This window comes from Sceloporus occidentalis, unplaced genomic scaffold (genome assembly GCF_023333645.1).
Source record: "Sceloporus occidentalis isolate IW3139 unplaced genomic scaffold, rSceOcc1.0.p SCAF_6, whole genome shotgun sequence".
NCBI lineage: Eukaryota > Metazoa > Chordata > Lepidosauria > Squamata > Phrynosomatidae > Sceloporus > Sceloporus occidentalis.
The window spans coordinates 74,280,063-74,300,468 of NW_028316986.1; the positions used below are offsets into that span (position 1 = coordinate 74,280,063).

At 41.7% G+C, this 20,406-nt stretch overlaps 1 protein-coding gene across 3 annotated transcripts in view; it reads right to left on the reverse strand.

Moving 5' to 3' along the window:
* Positions 1-2,951: 2,951 nt before the first annotated feature.
* PACRG (parkin coregulated) overlaps positions 2,952-20,406 on the reverse strand; it is a 286,639-nt gene continuing 269,184 nt past the window's right edge. Inside the window, exon 4 of one of the 3 annotated variants that reach the window (XM_089530071.1) lies at positions 2,952-4,129. In XM_089530071.1, the coding sequence (XP_089386197.1) occupies positions 3,969-4,129 (161 nt within the window). In that variant the 3' untranslated portion in view covers positions 2,952-3,968. Of the gene's footprint in view, positions 4,130-20,111; positions 20,173-20,406 lie in introns of those variants that run through there. The other 2 variants (XM_089530068.1, XM_089530070.1) reach the window with 2 other exon arrangements.

Here is a 20,406-nt window from a genome sequence, read left to right on the forward strand (position 1 = left end):
GATTTCTTCAGAGGAGGTTTGCCATTGTCTTCTTCTAAGGCTGAGAGAGTGTGACTTGTCCAAGGTCATACAGAGGGTTTCAATGGTTGAACAGGGAACTGAACCCTGGCCACCTTGAGTCCTAGTCCAATACCTAAACCACTATGCCACAGTGGTTATCTCTTCATATCTTTATACTTTGTTTAATATTTGTGAATCAGTGTGTGTGATTTCAGCCATTAGCACCATTTATTTTTTTACACCTTACTAATCTTTTGTTGTAAATGCCTGAGATCAGCAGAGTATGGGCACAGTGCAGGGGGTGGTGGTGTCATCATTCTATTCCAAAATGTTTTCAAAGATCTCAGTTTGCACGAACATGCCCAGCATGGGCCATCATCATGGAAAGCCAAGCCAGAAAGGGTGTGCCCTGAGGAGTGTTTATTACGTTGGCTGCCCAGGCAGTGCCAGCCTCCATAATGTTTCTCTGCTCTGAATGCATTCATTCTTCTGTGACTGGAAGCTTTCAGAATAAAATAAGAGCTCTGTTTGCAGCATCAGGCAGGCACGCTACTTCTGGTGACTCTATATGATATTGGTGATGATTATGATTTGTTGGATCTAGATTTAAGCACATGACGGAGAGTTCCCATCCCCTCCCCAAAAGCAGACCTTCCCAACACAGAATTTCAGGGAAGCACTAAAAGGACTGATTTATGGAGAAAGGCAGATGGTTGAAAATCAAATGGAGGCACTTTCCGTTAGTAGGAGCTAAACTTAGATTCAAACCAATCATCATCATCATCATCATCGAATCATAGAGCTGGAAGAGACCACAAGAGCCAATCAGTCCAACTCTATCATGAATGATGTTGCACGGCATCATAAACATCATCAGCTCATCAAGTCTTGTTGAATACTAACCAGTTTTATTTTGCAGAACATATCATATACAGAGACCTGTGTTAGCTGTAGTCCGTGTTTTCAAATAGGTGGATATTGATTTAATTGACAGATATTTACTGAATAAACTTGCTAGGGTGGTGGATGGAGATTGTGGGAAAACAGGAATGTAACAGTGATGAACTTAACAGCAGATCCCCCCCACCTCAAAAAAAATTGTTGGGAGGTGACAGGGACAAGGATATCATCATCTTGTATCAGAAGCTGGAAGTTCACTGGACCAGTAGGTATCACATTTGGAGCTGAGTTAAAGCAGATACTTCAATTACAAGTGCAAATGAAATGGTGGGAAGGTGGAGGAGGGAATGCTAAAAGGTGAAACAAAACTAGACAAGGATTGGTGGCAATGGTAGCTGGCGTTTCTTAGGCTTTTAGTTGCCGATACCTTTATGTATTTAGGCACTATGTAATTCTAGAACTGAGAACTGATGCATTCGAGGGTCAGGAATCCTTCAAAGGAAAAATGGTGTGTTTGTGGGATGTGTGTGTGAAAACTCCACTCCTGTTTCTCTTATCAATTTTACTGCTTTCCTAGAAAGAGAACAGCTAAGTGGTGCATGTGAAGAAAACATTACAAAAGGGGTTTCCATCACATGAGCCTTGTTTGTCCTTCGTCAAGCACACTGAGTTCTGCTGTAATTGCTTATAGAATGACCCTGCCTGCCCTCTTTACTTGGACATTGCGAATATTAGCAATACTGTAATCAGTCCTCCCTTACATTCCTCATCTTGTTTGTATACCTTGGAGGGCAAGCTTGGAGAAGAGGGGAATATGGGAGAATCCATGTACTTTCACCACACAGATTTAATTCACTGTCTGTGTGCTGTTGTCAGTGGCCAGAGAACCAGGATAGTGTATGTAACTGTTTAGTATCCACAATCACTGCTCACGGCATGTCTACATGGGCCACTTACACCAGCTTCCGCCTGTCCACCTCTGCCCTATCCACACAATGTAGGGTCAAAGCCCTGATTTGACTGCAAACTGTCTTCATGACTTGAGGCCAGTTCTGTATTAAATCCAGACCATCATTGCCTTTAACTGCTTTAAAACCTCACTGTATACTCTGGATTTTCCAGGCACTCTGGAGCACTCTTGAGCAGTGTGGCACAGCTGTCTATGTACACACCTCACTGTGCCACCTGGTGCCACCACAACTGGTGCAAGTCACTCCCTTTAAGGTCACAATGAGGCACTCAGCCTGTAATTGACATTGGGTGCCTCGTTTTTGACCTCAGATGGAATGACCCACAACGGTGGTGGCAGTATTGGTCAGCACAGTGGGACACTCGTGTAGAAAGCCACCCAGCATCGCTTCAGAGTGTGTAGGTAATGGGGGAAATCTGGGCCACTTTGGGGCTAGAATACTGTGGGAACAACTTGGAGTGTTCTGGCCAGTGTAGACCAGCCAGTTAGGATTCTGACATCATTGCTACTATTGTAACTCACACTCCAATCTGCTTTATGGGGAACAGCTGTATGGAGGAGTCAGGTCAGAAGAAGTTAATTAGTTAAGTATAAACTTCCAGCCATTTTTTTTTAAAAAAAGATAATACACTGACTAAAGTTTGGAATAGCTGTGAGGTGCTATATAGAATTGTTAGATCTAGTCCACAGGCTGCCAGCCAATCACACCAGGTATAATACAGTGGACCCTTCCCTTACGCAGGGGATCTGTTCAGCCCCCCCCCCCCCCCAGCGTAAGGGGAAAAGTGCATATGCTTGTGCCCCATTGAAATTAATGGGGAATGAGCCCACGGTGTGGTGTGGTGTGTGCACTGCAAGCGCACAAGTGCTATTGTTTCTTCCCCATGCAGCTTCCACATAGGCTGGAAGCCGCATACAGCATTGGTGCACTGTATATCCAAGCTTATAAAATAAAAGGATTGCAAGGCCTTCTTTGTTTTGGTGTCCCAGTTATTGAATCCCCCCCCCCCCCCAGATGCCCAATTGGTAGTAGCATTGGCACTGGCACCAGCTTAATTAAGTCAAAACAGGTCAGTGATTTTATCCGGTTTGTACATGTTTATGATTTTAATTGTTTCCACTTGTTTCATTTTGCAAGCTAGTCAATATGTTTTTAGACTTGGTTTTTTTACTGCTTCACATTTTAAATTGTTTTATTGTGTTTCTGTTGATTTTATTTCATGCTTCCCTGAGAGCCTTAGATATAGGAGAGAAGCTGTAAATATTTTAATTAACAAATAAACATCTTACCTACCATGGTGATAAAACAACCCAAACAGGGGCCGTGGGAGTCCCTGGGGAGCCCCATGAACAGGAAGTTAGAGAGATTTAAAACTCTTGAAAGCACCTTCTGCCCTTTAGACAAACAATTGTACAACACTGTTACCATAATGTCTTGCTTTGAGGCTGATATATTAACTCTTAAGCCCTACCTTGCCAGGCTGGTTAAAAGCAAGGAAAGAAATAGGAGCCCATGTTCTGTTGTGAAAAAAAGCAAACACCTGGAAGCTCAGATGACACATGGACACGAACCATTAATTAAGTCCATGAAGAAGCTTTCTAATGGGCTGCACAAAAATCCCTCCTGTAATTGGTATATATGCTCAACAGTTTTATTGGGAGACAGGGCCCATTATTCTGCACAGCTGCTAGAGAGCCACTGCTGAACCGTTGTTTCTCCTATTAAGCAGTCAGCATAAACTCTTCTCGTTACAGCCTCTGACATCACCTCCAGGGCAAGCAGACACAGAAGAGCAATTGCCGAATTGCGTATGAAAATTATAGTTTTATTGTCGATACAACTGAAGGTTTGACTCTGTTGCCTGCTCTGCTCTGCTTTTGTAATAAAGCAGCAATTCTTCCACAGAACAAATAAGCACAGTACACCATTGTAATCAAAGAAACAGGCACTATTTATGTATTGGAAAGACTGGCTCACAATAGTACTAAACAGTCTAAACCCAGCCCAGAAGCTGCTCTTTCAGTTGATGTAGGGAAAGAATGATAGCAAACATTAGACAAGAGCTGGGGAATGCAAGTGGCATCACTCTCCTGTTTGTTAGTTTAACAAGCACGACTGATAAGTTGGGACCATGTATTTAATGTTTATGTAAGCATCTTCACCACCGTAGCGCTCAAAAGCTTCCAGAGTCTCTTGAATCAAGTCGCCGATATTTTCACGCTTCTGCTGGCTGTAGTCAATGCCATCTCCTGAATTAACTAATTGATTTAAAAACAAAACAGAAAAACAAAACAGAATAAGTTAAAGGCTCTTGTGGAGATAAGTCACTGTAATCTCTTCTCTGATAAAGACTTGCAGGCAATCAACACTAAAGGTTAGTTCATACGGCAAACTTCCTCACTATTGGCATCACGTTGCAATGTAGGGTATGTATGTGTATGTACGTATATATATATAGACAGATAGACAGATCTTTCTTTCCACAAGCTTCTGACAGAAAGCCTCCCCTTGAAACTGCATTGCTTTTGCTGTTCTCTATCAGCCATACATACCAGCAGGAGACCATATTCTGCCAAAGTACCTTGTTGGTGTATGGCTGAATGCGGATGCACTCAAACAGCACATATGGCACCGGAAATTAGAACCATTTCAAATACGCCTGAAGGCTGCAGATTTCTATTGCGGCAAATTAGAGACAAAATCATACATCCTAGGAAATGTTAATGGAAACAAATTCAGTTTACTCCTCTATATATCGCAAGTTCAGGCCCAGCTTTTTGGAGTCTGCTGGTTGCTCAAGCATCCGTTCTGAAGGGCACTGCAACCAGATTTTGAGTTAATGCCCATGCCCAGGATTTGCTTTACTACATCTTCACTGTTGCAAATGGCTGATACAGAGGCATGCCTCTAGAAACCAGTTCTCTTTTTAAAATAAAATAAAATAAATGTTTATTTACATTCAAAAGGGATTTCAGTTACATACAATAATGTTCCATGTAACAAAAGTAGGGAAAAATGCAAAAAGAGGGAACGGTCAACATTAGTCAACACTACATTAGTCAAAAGTTTCTATAAAAGCTGACCAAATGTCCAAATATAAATTTCATATATACATCATTCTTTCAAATGTTGCAAGCATTGTCAGATCGTTTATACTTTGGATTGCAGGTAGAGAAAAATTATCTTTCCAGTAACAAAGTGTTAATTTTCTTAGTTGTCTAACGGGTGCCAAAAATCCACTGCTGTTGGCCTTTTGTAAATTTCCAAGAAACAGGTAAATAGTTGAAAAGAACATACATCTCAAGGAACTTTCCAAAATGAAATTTACTTGTGTAATTACTTCCTCCCAAAATGTACCTACTATGAGACAACTCCAAAACACACACCAAGGAAGCATTAGCAGTATTACACATCCAAAACTTTGCTGATTTAGAATTCCCTTTCTTGAATATGTGTTGTGGTGACCAATATACTCAAAGGAGCAATTTCTGCTTTATAAGACGTAGTTAGAGATCTATGACCATACTAGATACATATGTTAAAACCGATGGCCACTGATTAATCAAAACTGGATGTTCCAATTCTCTATTCCATTCTTGCTATAAACCTTAGATGTCATATTTATAGATAACAGAAACACACATACACACACACAAATTATTGATATGGATACTTGGTTGGCCTCAATTAATGTCTCTAATACTAAGGGAACTTCAGATGCACTTAAAGCTACAGGGACAAATTTGGATTGTAATCAATGTTTCAGTTGTAAATATTGCCATTTAGCAAGGTAGAGGTATTGGTTGTTTAAACTGCTCTTGCAGAATTGTAAAAGGCAAAAAGTCATAATCAACACACCAAGTATCTGATTTAAGGTAAAAATCCCATTATCAACCCACCCACACCCACCATAAAAATGGCTCCTTACCAATTTTCAAAACTAGATTCCTCCATAAAGTCAATTTGGCATGTGTATATGGGTCAAATTACAATTAATGAGACAATATTTGCCACACAATTCTAACTGCTCAAACTGTTGGCAAAACATTGCCCTTCTTAACAAAATGAGAACCAAGAACTGTCTATTTGAACAGAGGTGCCAGAAATGAAGGCTCCAAGGCTGACCATGATAGCAAGGTAGAGGTATTGGTTGTTTAAACTGCTCTTGCAGAATTGTAAAAGGCAAAAAGTCATAATCAACACACCAAGTATCTGATTTAAGGTAAAAATCCCATTATCAACCCACCCACACCCACCATAAAAATGGCTCCTTACCAATTTTCAAAACTAGATTCCTCCATAAAGTCAATTTGGCATGTGTATATGGGTCAAATTACAATTAATGAGACAATATTTGCCACACAATTCTAACTGCTCAAACTGTTGGCAAAACATTGCCCTTCTTAACAAAATGAGAACCAAGAACTGTCTATTTGAACAGAGGTGCCAGAAATGAAGGCTCCAAGGCTGACCATGATATGGATATGTCCAAAAAATTAATGCAAGATAATGGACATGCTCAATGGCATGTAAGAAGATCTGGAAGGCTGAATCCCCCTCTCTTTGAATCAAATTTGCATTCTTTTCATTGACACTGTAGGGAGAGATGGGTCTCCACAATATCTTCTGAAGAATGCATTTTGTTTTTAGAATACTTGCAAGATATAAGTAAAGGAATTCCAAGAATAACATAAACAATTGTAGATTATTTTAATGGTGCATACTTTATTCCACACACTCATCTTTAAGCCTGCCCATTTCTCTAAATTTTGCACAATATATTTTATTAAGATTAATAATTTGAGATAAATCCCTAGGGATAACTATACCTAAATAAGAAAGATAATTTTGGAAATATTGAAACTACCAGGCTTTACATAAACTAGAGTTCATCTTGTGTCCCACTGGCAGTATTTTTTACTTTAACCAGTTAAATGAATACCCAAACGTTCAACCAAAAGTATTAATCAACTGCATCAAAACAGCATCAGCTTGGTTGTGGAAAGGGTTCATCAAACAGCTGGTATAGAACCCTGAGGTTGGGCCTGGGATTCAGCCTCAGACCCTTTAAGCCCAGTCAGAAAAGATTCCACTGCCTCAGCCAACTGAAATTTCTTTAATTCCCCATCCACAAAGACAGGAAATATAACTGAATACTTGATGTAATACATCCGATTTAATTGTCTTGTAAGTATTCTTGATTTGATAAGTTGTCTCCTCCGATCACTTATCTACTTCGTATAGTTATGGAAAATCATCATCGTATCTGATTTCCACTGTAGCTCTCCCCACTGCCTAGCAATTTGAAACAAAGAATCTCTAGTAGACAAATGAAGAAATTGAACCACTACTGGAGTAGACCCATACCATCATTTAGCATTGGAAACTTGATAGGCTCTCTTGATTTCTAGTTGAAAATCAGAAGGCAAAGTCAACAAGTCATGTACGAATTTATTCAGAAATTCAGGCAATCTGGATTTTATTGCACACATTTCTGCTGCTGATGCCGCCTGCTGGGTGCATCCCGGGTAACATCTGGCTAGAATCCAAGTTCAGCCAGCCGATTTGCAAAGCCAATCAGCCAGCTGAGCTCGGAATCTAGCCAGATGTTACCTGGGATGCACCCACCCAGTGGCATTGGTGGCAAAAACGCATGCGATAAAATCCAGATCTATCCCAAATTCGAGTTGAATTCAGCAGCAGTAATTTGGGTTTTTGGGACAAAAAATAATAATGTTTTAACAAAATTATTTCTTCATGCCATTGGGGTACTTTTCCATCCCAGTCAATGTAACCCTTTTGGACAATGTTCTACGATACTTCGGAGAGCAAGGACAACACAAAGCAGTAAGGTACTTCTAAACCCAGTCCTAACATTGACAATGGAATTTTCACTGGAGTCAGAAAATACCTCACAACTCACACAATGTGATTTAAAAAAAAAAATCTAGGGCATGAGGATTAAAAAGAAAAATATCACCTTTCATCATAATGGGGAAGACTGTGATCTAGAGACCTGTCTGCCTGCTCGGTCTGCTGCCCAGGTTCAAATTAACTATTGATAGGTGATTTCAAGGTCTTTGCTGCTCTCATGGCCCTTTATATTTAGGACAGACTTGAACTGGGCAATCATTCAGACAGAGGTCAGACTGTCCTCTGCAAACATGAGCCTCCTATGGTGTATCAACACCTTATCTGGCCATCCAGGAAAATTCCAGCATATTTTTAATGAAGGTGCTAGTGGCCTGGGACAGACGGGCCAAAAGCGGTGTGCCTCCACCGATACTAGGGTTCCAGATATGCAGCATTTGCACGCTCTGCAACCCTAGCATGTGACGGCAGTGGCATCATGGTGACCTCCCATCCTTACAAGGGCCGCCATGATGCCACCGCCGTGGTACAGAGACCAGACGTCACTGGCAAGGAGTGGCATCATGGTGGCGCCCTATACTGTAAGTATGGAACAAAGTATGGAGCAAAAAGAAGCCATTCTAGGCGGCTCTATTTTTGCAGCATGTTTGTGCTGCAGCATAGGGATGCTGCGGCACAGGCACTGGGCTTACAGGGGTGGCATGGAGCCTCCCGTCTGTACTGCCCATAAGTAAGACATCCCTGTTTCCTCCCAGTCAGCCTGAAGCAGGTGATGAGACCTGAGCCCATTATAGTTCTGGATGACTCAACATACACATTCTAGCCTCACTGCAAAGAGTTGCCTTCTAGCTTTCATTCTCTGATATGAAGGTAGAAGGATGAATATCTAACATTATCTCTGATATGATGACTATGGGGGAGTGGTCCCTGTCAAACACCAAATCTATTTGGTTAACTTAGGGTGACTTCAGGATAACAGAGCTCAATGAATGGGAGCTGTGGTTTGTTTCAAAATGGTCATTAATTTCATTTTAAACAACCAGTATTTGTTTCTTGGGTAAAATGTGCTAAATAAAATTAGTGTCATCAGGGAAAATTATTTGAGCCTTATTTAGAATAACAACGTTTTCCATCTACTTTGTTGTGAGGCGACTCAGAAACTCACTGGCAACTCACTTGCAAAATAGTGTATCCATTCATTTAAGAAATGCAGCCTACGTGCCTCTGTAAGTTTGGAACAAATGTAAAACCTGGACACAGTCCTTCTCCCATGGCTCTGATGAGACTTACCCTCTAATTTTAAGTATATTATTTAGAAGTGAGTCTCACTGATTTTAATACAAATTACCTTCAAATTAATTTCCAAGTTTTTACTTAAGGGTAAAATGGAGGTCAACAGAACTATTCTTGAACAACTCATAGATCATGACCATATAAAGGAACACCCTACACTGCTCTCAAGATGAATATATTCAGAATCATACCAAAAATAATTTGGCAATAAGCACTGGATGATTTAGAAGTTTGGCAATGAGATACAGTTTTTTTTTCAGTCCCCTATATCTCTGGCTCTAAACCAACTTGAAGATACAGTAACTGAAAGCAGTGATTGCCTGAAGGTTATTTTTGTGGCTCATGTGATACTACTTGGGCTCACTTTTGTTAACAGAAGACAGGTGTCTGCACCATAAAACTCAACAGCTCTTCTAACACTATTTATCTATCCCACTGGCAGTACTGAAAAAACCAAAAGAATATATGAAAGAAGCCAAATCATCCTCTCCTCTGCTTGACATTCTTTTCAGGACCAAGGAGTCACAAGGAAGTGAGGTGAGTTTTTTTTCAGCTGTATATCTTCAAGCCTTGGCCTGTCAGAACTGATCTATGAAAGCCTGGGGCCAATTCATATGTTACACTGTGATGGTCTCTAAGGATTTTCTCCCACTGGGGTGTGCACCTCAGGTTGACGCACTCCATTACTGCCTTCAGAACTGGAATAAGTCAAGAGATCCTATGTTAATCTGAAGACAGGATCCCCCTCCCAGTTTGCTTTTTGCTGTCTGATGGTGGTGATGGCGATGGCGGTGAGCCTGGAAGGGAGCATATGAGCCCCACACCAGCAGTTGTCGCCTCCTGAGTAGAATTCCAAGAGTGATGCAGTATTTGAGAAGTCCTTCAATCCAAAACCCATTCACAAGTAGAATCATTTTAGAGTAAGTCTCCTGAATTAAAAGACTCAAAATAAAATACACAATTCTCTGCATTGTAGTGATGCAGCACTTTCTGGATTATGCATAGTATGGGACTATACAGATTCCTGACTGGATTGGGGCCGCATCAACCTCACGCTGCAACCCCGTTCCAGCCTCTAGAGGGCGCAAAAAGGAGCCACAAAAAGCAGTTCCTTTTTGTGCCCTCCAAAGGCTGCCATAGCTGCAGCAGTGTGGCTGTACGGTGCCCCTTCAGCACTGCATCATGTGAATGCAGCGCTAGAGTAGCACCATGATGCCACATGCCGTCAGGAATGGCATGCGGCATCATGATGCCCTGGGGGCAGATTTAGGGCATCCAGCGTCAGGATGCTGCATCCTGATGCTGCCCACAGGCCGCCACAAAGTGCTGGTCTGCACAGGGCCTATGCCATCAAATTGTTCTTTTCCATGTTCTTCAATGAATATCTTAATGAAGTAGTTCCTTTGTTCTCTCCCACACTCATGTCCCAAACATGATGTCAGCAATCACCTAGTTGCCCTGGATGTCATTGCACTGCAGCACTCTAATCACATAGAAGTCATTGGGACATCACAATTACCACATGAAGGGCAGATCTCATGTATATATCCATTCTGGCATCCATGAAATATGCTCTTGTTATCCATGAGTGAGCATAAGGACTCGAGCACTTTCACATTAAAAAAAAGAGACAACAACAATGTTATATCAAAACTGGGTCAGTGAGCATAGAAAAGGGGATTGAATTAGATAATACAACTCATAGTTACAATGTTTGACTACAACACATAGAAGATATACCACTCCAAACCACTGGTCTAATGTGATAGGTTCAGAATTGTAAAAGCACCTAAAGTCACTTGAAAGACAATTAACATTATTATGGATTTCTTTTCAAAAGTAATTTATTCTGTGACCTTCTAACTAGTTATTTTTTCATTTGATTTTCCTGTTTTATCTGTGGCAATGTAAGTTATCATGAGTTGCATTTTCATATGTAAATTGTGACCTTGACACCCCACAGCACTCTCCTACCTGCCATAAACCCCAAGACTCTCAAAGAAAATGGATAGTACAAGGTGGTGCCAAAGTTTATTGCTCCCTGATGTTTAACATTATGGGCCCTTCCCCAGCCACAACCAACTTCCATGTTGGCAGGAGCCACATGAATATGACTGGAAGCAAACGCTTGCCTCCACACCATTACTTAGATCAATCTCCAGGATAGCATATAGAGACCAGTTCTGCCAACCTATTGTCGTTATATGCACTTCTATGATAGGAAGTGCTCATAACATATCTCATAGTATGGCTGGAATGTACTATAGAACTCCAGCAGCAAATCTTGCAGGCAGAAATGGGCATGGCTAGGGCAGATAATAAATGACTTAGTGCTACAGTTATTTTAGACATTATGGCACGTTACAGACCGCCCAAAACGGGCGGTCTTGCACTGCTGCTGGTTGCTGTATCCAGGAACTGCAGCAGCCAAACAGCACGGTTCCCAGGCGCAGCAAGAAAGAAGCACCAAAATGGCGCTTCTTCCTGTACCCTGGAAGTGGCGCCGCAAGGCGCGAACTCGCGGCGCCACTTCCGGTGCGTGACGTCCAGACGCTGTGCATCCGCGACCTCAAAATGGCGGCGCCCATCTGTATGTGGCACCACCATTTTGATGTACTCATTACGCGCGAAGGGCAAGGCGCGTCAGGAAGCGCCGCCCCTTGCGTGTAACAACAGCGTCTCATTGGCCTGTCTGTAACGCGCCCATATAATATGGAAAGGTTTCACATTAAATATGAAATACTAGTAAACTGGTTGAACTAAGAAAAACAATACAATGCTATTCTAAAGTTAACTTTTACTGGATTGACGTGTGATATCAATACACCTCCTCCATGTTCTGCTCATAAAATGATTATCTAAAGAGGGATTGCTCTCACCTTTCATGGGCACAAATCTCTGGCATCATTGTTTAGTTATTTCAACAAGAAAGAATATTGTTCCGAGACGTTGAAAGATGAGCTGAAGAATGCTGATTTCTAATTATTAATATATATTTTTAAGAACTGCATACCAAACCTTGTCCAGAGTCACAGGGCTCAAGCCTGCAGGTCAAATATAGGCCCCTTTCCTCATTGGGCCTGCTGATCAGAGGAGGGAAGTGCAGAGAGGTACAAACCAGGGCCATCACATAGCAGCTCACCACCCCCTGTCAGGAATGCCAAGTGGCACTAGAAGGCCCATCTGGCACTATAGTCTGACTAATGGCCTTTGACTTGCCTATTTCCAAAGTGCTCACCTACCCTTGGGTCTGAACATCACTCAGACTCTGAAATGTCAGACCATAAGAGCCATGCCGAATCAGACCAAAGGGCTATCTAGAATACTATTCTGTGTCCACAGCAGCTAATTAGTTGCCTATGGGAAGCCCACAAGCAAGATGAGATGCAACAATATCTTCCCACTTATGTCCCCCAGCAGGCCTACACAGAAGGATACTGCTTCTGGTAATGAAGCAGATGTAAACTACCATTCTCCTCCTTTTCCTCTTCTTTATTTATATCCTGTCTTTTCCCAGTTAGAAATGGCACAATTAAAAAGCACAATTGACAGCAACATAGCATCCTCTTAAAGGCCCTTACCCTAAAAAGCTCCTGTTCCAAAAGCCTATCAGAATAGAAATATCTTTGGCTGCTTAGAGAAAGACAGCAAGGAGGGGGGTGATTCTAGGTTCCCCAAAAAAAGGTTGCAGAGCTTAAGGGCAGCCACCACAAAGGCCCTATCTTATGTCCCAATCATCCTCTCCTGGAGATCTCATAACCCCAACCTCCATTAATTTCTCCAATCTTGTTTTAAAGCCATTCTCTGGCAACCATATACTATTTCTTGTGGTAGTGAATGTCCCACTTTAACTATGTGCTATGTGACAGTATTTGCTTTTATCTGTTCTGAACATTCTCCCATTCAGCAGAAGACCACAGGTTCTAGTATTATAAGACAAGGAAAAAAACCTTATATGTCTCTTTTTGTTGAACAGACCCAAATGATGTAAACTTTCCTTGTAAAGAACCGCTTCACTCTGTGAGAATTTTGGTTATTCCCTTAAATATTCTGTAACTCCATGAAGATTTTGAATCTGCACCACTTCCACATTGCAATATCTGTTTTCAGGTACATGACCAGAACAGTACACCTTAAACCTATTTTAGTCAGAGGAATCTGTTCCCCCTTTCAAACCATTAACTTGTTTAGAAGGACAGAGAAACAAAGCTAGAAATCTGTGTTAGATGTGGGGATGATAAACAACACTGGCAATTGTGATGTTGCTGAAATGCAGAGATAGCTTGATCCCATGCAGAACAGTTCAATAAGAATAGTGGACTAAGAAAATAATTCGACAAGATATGACAGATCGGAGGATTGAGTAAAAAGTGCTCTGAAAGAGCCAGATGATGAGTGAAAGAGCTATAAAGGATCCCGTTAAATGATGCACAGGCTATCATTAGTGACAATGTATGCCATGTACAGGGCTCATGTCCTCAAGACAGCCATTGTTCCCTTTAATTTCATGACCGATTTAATAAGTAATGCTACCAAAGGGCTATTTCAGCAGAGAAGCGCCACAATAGCTGCTCTCCACAGCTAGAGGAATTAGCAAATCTTTAAGAAAGAGATGGGAATGATTAACCCACCAGGACAACATCCACCTCTGCATTTGCCAGCACTAGACAGATGAGTCATACTGATTTCCTCAGCACACCTAAGGCTAAGTATCTAGTCATAATAATAATTAGAATGACTACATGCAGGAACGGGGTGCGGGGAGCTCTTGCCACTGATGCGCAGCAGTATGAGTTTGCCTCTCTCTAGCGTAATGTTATTTCTGTGTTACTTATTGTACAGCAAACATGTGGGTAACCACCAAAAAAAGCTGCCCAGAACTGGATTGGATTCAAGCTGTTTATTGAAACTTCCCTCAGTGGCAGAGAATTAATCAACATGAAGGAAATTTCAGAGAGCACATCTGTCATGCCACGTTCCCCAAGTGAAATGTCTGGCAGACACTGCAGGAAGGAAGGGTTCTTGTCCTAGGAAGCAGCAGGATTATTATTACTGTGTATAGGAAAAGGTTTTTTTTCATTGCCAAGCCAAACTGCTGATCTAGAGAACTGGGATTAGATACGGTAGGAGCTCAAATTATGAGTAATTATCAAATTAAGGCATTAGGCTTCTATCTGCTATTACGGGCATAAAGGTGTTTATTATATGTAAAGATGAGCTTGCATTTTCTTTTATATCAGAAACCTGTCAGATGATGTTATCAGAGGTGGGGTAATCCTTCAGCCGTCATTATAGAAAGCCAGTATAACACTGTGGCTAGAGATTTGGGATTTGATCCACATAGCCATTAAGTTGGCTTTGTATTCTGTTATTCATTTAGGCACTTCTATCTCAACTTTTGGCCTTAGGCTGAGGCTAGGCTTGGGCCTTTTCACACTGCACAATTATAGCACTATGATTGCACTTTAATTAGCATGGCTGCATCCTATGGAATCTTAGAATTTGCCATTTAAGGAAGGACATTTGGTATTCTGAGCTACTGAATCAACTGCCTCACCAGACAGCAGGATTTCATAGGATGTAGCCATGGCAATTAAAGTGGAATCACAGTGCTTTCATTACCTGGTGTGAAAGGGCTCCATGTCTCAATACATTATATTTCAACAGTCGTTAGGAGACTTTTATGGGATTTCCTTTGTGTACAATCCCTGAATGCTTTCTCCAGAGGAAAGAAAAGTACTGTGATTAGAAATAAGTAAAACAAAATAATTGATTTAAATGTTTGTGACATTGCCTGATGTAGAAGGAACTGTCAGGCTAAAAAGAAGGGCGACCAGAATTTGGTTCTAAATTCCAAATTGTGCCTTAGACATTTTTTATGAATGAATACAGCTGGCCTTCCATATTCATGGATTCTTTATCTGTGGATTTAAGCATCCATGGCTGGAAAATATTCAAAAAAGATATAAATTCCAAAATACAAACCTTGATGTTACTATTTTATATAAGAGACACCATTTCACTATGCCATTGTATTTAATGGGACTTGAGTATCCATGGATTTTGATATCCATGGAGGGTCCTGGAACTAAACCCCAGCAGATCCCAAGTGTCCACTGTATTGTATTTGTACAATTTAAAATATTTTTTTTTAAATTCCCTTGAATTTTGTAATTCAGACAATTCTCTATTGTAGGCAGTAGAAGTGGTAGAAAGTTAGGTAGGATATAAAGACTCCACGCCCTAGCTCCACCAGTAAACAGCTCCGTTACTATACAAACAACAATAGAATCATAGAATCGTAGAGTTGGAAGAGAACACAAGGGTCATCCAATCCAACCTGCTGCCATGCAGGAACTCTCAATCAAACCATCCCCGACAGATGGCCATCCAGCCTCTGTTTAAAGACCTCCAATGAAGGAGAATCCACTGTACTCCGAGGAAGAAGTGTGTTCCACTTTCGAACAGCCCTGTCAGGAAGTTCGTGCTAATGTTGAGATGGAATCTCTTTTCCTGTAGCTTGCATCCATTGTTCCTGGTCCTGTTCTCTGGAGCAGCAGAAAACAAGCTTGTTCCCTCCTCAATATGACATCCTTTCAAATATTTAAACAGGGCTATCATATCACCTCTTAACCTTCTCTTCTCCAGGCTAAACATCCCCAGCTCCCTAAGTCATTCCTCATAGGACGTGGTTTCCAGACCACCATTTTAGTTGCCCTCCTTTGGACACGCTCCAGTTTCTCTATGTCTTTTTTGAATTGTGGTGCCCAGAACTGGACACAATATTCCAGGTGGGGCCTGACCAGAGCAGAATATAGTGGCACTATTACTTCCCTTGATCTATACACTATACTTTTATTGATGCAGCCTAAAATTGCTTTTTTAGCTGCTGCATCACACTGTTGTCTCATGTTCAACTTGTGGTCTACTTGGACTCCTAGATCCTTTGCACATGTAGTCTTGTTCAGCCAGGTGTCCCCCATCTTATATCTGTGCATTTTATTTTTCCACCCTAAGTGCAGTACCTTACATTTCTCCGTGTTGAATTTCATTTTGTTAGCTTTGGCCCAGTTTTCTAGTCTATTCATGTCATTCTGAATGTTGATCCTGTCCTCTGGAGTATTAGCTATTCCTCCTAATTTGGTGTCATCTGCAAATTTGATAAGTATGCCCCCAACTTTGTCCTCCAAGTCATTGATAAAGATGTTGAATAGCACTGGGCCCAGGACAGTACCCTGTGGGACCCCACTGGCCACTTCTCTCCAGGATGAAAAGGAGCCATTGTTGAGCACCCTTTGGGTTCGGCCAGTCAACCAATCACATATCCATGAAACAGTTACCTTGTCTAGCCCACATTTTACTAGCTTGTTTGCAAGAATGTCATGGGAAACTTTGTCAAAGTCCTTACTGAAATCAAGATATACTATATCCACAGCATTCCCTTCATCTACCATGCAGGTAATTTTATCAAAGAAAGAGATAAGATTTGTCTGGCATGACTTGTTTCTCTGAAAACCATGTTGACACTTTGTGATTCTAAATGTTCACAGACTCTCTGTTTAAAGATCTGCTCTAGAATCTTTCCTGGTATTGATGTCAGACTAACTGGTCGATAATTATTGGGATCCCCTTTTTTCCCTTTTTGAAGATGGGACAATGTTTGCCCTCCTCCAGTCTGCTGGGATTACTCCTACTCTCCAGTTCTCAAAGATTATTGTCAATGGCTCCAATATTACATTTGCCAGTTCTTTTAATACTCTTGGATGTAGTTCATCTGGTCCTGGAGACTTATATTCATTTAGATTAACAAGGTATTTCTGTACTATCTCTTTGCTTACTCTGTGCTGAAATTTCCCTGTTCTGTCCTCTGCTCCATTATCCTCAGGTGGAGCACTCTTTGCCTTTTCTGAGAAGACTGAGGCAGAGAAGATGTTGAGTAATTCTGCCTTTTCTTTGTCTTCCGTTAGCATTTTGCCATCTTCTCCATGCAGTGGCCCTACCATTACCTTTTTCTTCCTTTTGCTGCAGACATATCCAAAAAAGTCCTTTTTATTGTTCTTAACCTCTCTAGCAAGGCTGAGTTCATTCTGTGCTTTTTAGCTTTTCTGACTTTGCCCCTACACAGGCTAGCTATTTGTTTGAATTCCCCTTTGGTGATTTTCCCATTTTTCCATTTCTTATGCATGTTCCATTTAAAAGTTAGCTCAGTTGAAAGTTCCTTAGTCATCCATCCTGGTTTCTTGAGACATCTCCCGTTTTTCTTCCTCACTGGAACTCTTTGAAATTGTGCCTTCAGTATCTCCCTTTTGAGAAACTCCCATCCATCCCGAACTCCCTTCTCTTTTAGTATTCCTGACCATGGGATCTTCCCCAGTATTTCTCTAAGTTTACAAAAATCAGCTCTCCTAAAGTCTAGAATGGGTGTCTGACTATGCCTGGCTTCTCCTTTCCAGTGTATAACAAACTCCAGGAGAACATGGTCACTTCTACCTAATGATCCCACCGCTTGCACCTCATTAACCAAGTCATCCTTGTTGGTTAGGATCAGATCTAAAATAGCTGACCCCCTTGTTGCCTCTCCCACCTTTTGGAAAATGAAATTGTCTTCAAGGCAACTGACGAATTTGCTAGACCCTGAGGATTTGGCTGAGTTTGAATTCCAACAAATATCAGGATAGTTGAAGTCACCCATCACTACTACATCTCTCCTTTCTGAGTGTGTGGTCATCTGTTCTAGAAAGACATAATCCAATTCCTCAATCTGACTTGGGGGTCTGTAGTAGACTCCCACCATAACATCCTTGTTGTTTCCCTCCCCTTTAATTTTTATCCAGATGCTCTCCACCTGGCTTCCAGTATTGATGTCCTGGATCTCTTCACTGGTGTAAATATCTCTGATATATAGTGCTATTCCTCCTCCTTTCCTGTTTGGCCTATTTCTATTAAAAAGGTTATACCCCTCTATTTCTACATTCCAGTTCTGAGACACATCCCACCAGGTTTCAGTGATGCCTATTATACCATATTTGCTTTGTTGAACCACAGCAGGTTCAGGTCATCAGCTTTGTGCCTTCCCCTTGGTCCCCATGCAAATCATACCCACTTCTCACTTCCACAAATCCCATTCTTATATTCAGGGCCCAAGGAGACGAGCCGGAAAAGCTGGCTTCTGAGTGGCTTGGGGACATGGCGTTTTGACAATGCATGTCCCCAAGACACCTGGAAGCTGCCCTGGGGTGAAACAGCTGACCAGACGGAGAGGTTTCAAGCTGCTCCGGTGGCATGGCATTTTGATGACACATGCCCCAGGAGCACCTGGATGCCGCCCCGGATGTGAAAAAATTAGACAAGATCCTAAAGTGTAAGAATATATTATTAAATATGTGAGGTGAGGATGGTTCATGTTATTGTATTTCCAATTTCTATGCATGATTGTGAAAACTGGAAAGTGAAGGAAGCTGATGGGAAGAAAATCATCTCATTTGGCACGTGGTGCCAGAGAAGCGTTCTATGGATACTGTGGTGTGCTAAAAAGACTGATAAATGGGTCCTACAATAAATTAAGCCTGAACTCTCCCTAGAAGCCAAGACGATTAAACATAGACTGTTGTGTTTTGCATATCATGAGAAGAAATGACTCACTAGAAAAGGCAATAATGGTCCTCTCCAGACGGGTCTTTTAGCATGTACTGACTACGTGCTAGAGTTGCCTCGGAATGTCCTTTACAGACACTCCCTAACCCTAGCACGTACTCCGTAAATCAAATTGTCGGCACCCATCTGTACAGATGGGCGCCGCCATTTTGATGTGACAGCTGAGCCGCATCCAAATGGTGCGGTGCGGCTGTGACATGTTTGCTCTGCTACAGGGTGCACAGGGCGTCCTAATTGCGGCACTGGAAGGCGCTCTGAAACGGAGCTCCTTCCTGGGGAGCGCCTCGTTCCTGCAGCCACCAAACGGCTGCGGGAACGAAGCCAGGAGAAAAGGGGGCGAGTGGCCCCTTTCTCTCCTGGCAGCAGCTCCCTGGGGTGTCCTAGGGCATGAAGCTCCAAGGACACCCCTTTCCAGGCCGGGGGGAAGTGGCATTTTGCCACTTCCCCGAGGCCTGGACAAGCGGCGGATTGGGGCCTCTGGGGCTGCCACTGTGGCTGCTCAGGCCCCGATCCGGCGGGGAAAGGGGTGGGTGCAGACCGGGGCGGTCTGTATCCCGCCAATGTTTGGCCAGATATAGGCAATAGAAAAAGTCTGCATTCCAGAAAGATAGATTCAATCAAGGGAGCCATGGCTTTAGTCTAGAAGACCTGAAAGGAGTTGGAGGTCTCTCAGTCAAAGGGCTGCCATAAGTTGAAGTTGATTTGATGGCAATTAGCAACCATAAGCTAACCAGGTAACTAGAATCAGTATGTAGAGAGATCCTGTAGTGCCTCTGAGACTAACTGAAAGAAAGAAGTTAGCAGCATGAGGTTTTGTAGACTAAAGTATACTTCCACAGATGCATTTGAATAACTAGAAGAAGCTTTGAATATTTCACCCATTCCACATAGGTTGGAAGGAAGAGAGTCCCTGTTTGAAAAGTTCCTCCACCTCAGGGATGTGCCTCTTAAGAGGAATATAACCCTTTCTTTCTTCTGTTTTGCAACAGATGTTTTCTCAGGAACAAAGGAACAGCAGTAGGGTTTTTACTGAGAAAACATACCTCTTTCTGATTATTCTTCACACTATGATAGAAAAGGTCAGAGCATGGAAAAATAGCTTTTTCAGGCAACAGCTCCCACAGTCTCTCAATCAGGATGGTCCTGACTATGTTGGCTGCTGGATTCTGAGAGCTGTAGTCCAAAAAGTTACTTTTCCAAGCTCAGAAAGAGATTTGTATGGGGCTGGGCTGGAAGAACCAATTTACAAGATTGAATGACATCTTTTCATATATAGACAAGCTTTTTACAATGGTAAAAAGTATCCTATAGGCATTCTTAAGGCATATTACCTTTGACATCTAAGCAGATATAGTTGTCTGTGTTCAAGATGCTTTAATCTTATGGACGTGTTCAAACACCTCTGTTCAAATGAAGAATATACTTGCCCTTGAAAATGGCCTGTTCTGGAAGTCTCATACTTCATGGAAGATATAAATTGAAACTGGAATGGTTGAAAGGTAAAAAATAAATAAATGAAAAAGTAATTTTCCTAGATTTCAACAGTTCAAGTCTGCCCAGGCTTCTTTTTTTAAAGAATCTTCTGAAGCTCCTTTGAAGCAAGCACTAGAGTTCTGTCTTAAATTCTTTTGTAACAAAGTTGTGAGCACAGAGTAAAAGGCCATTTCATAGAGAAAGAAAAAATGCCTTTTTCTATTTGGTCTTGCTTCTTAGGGGC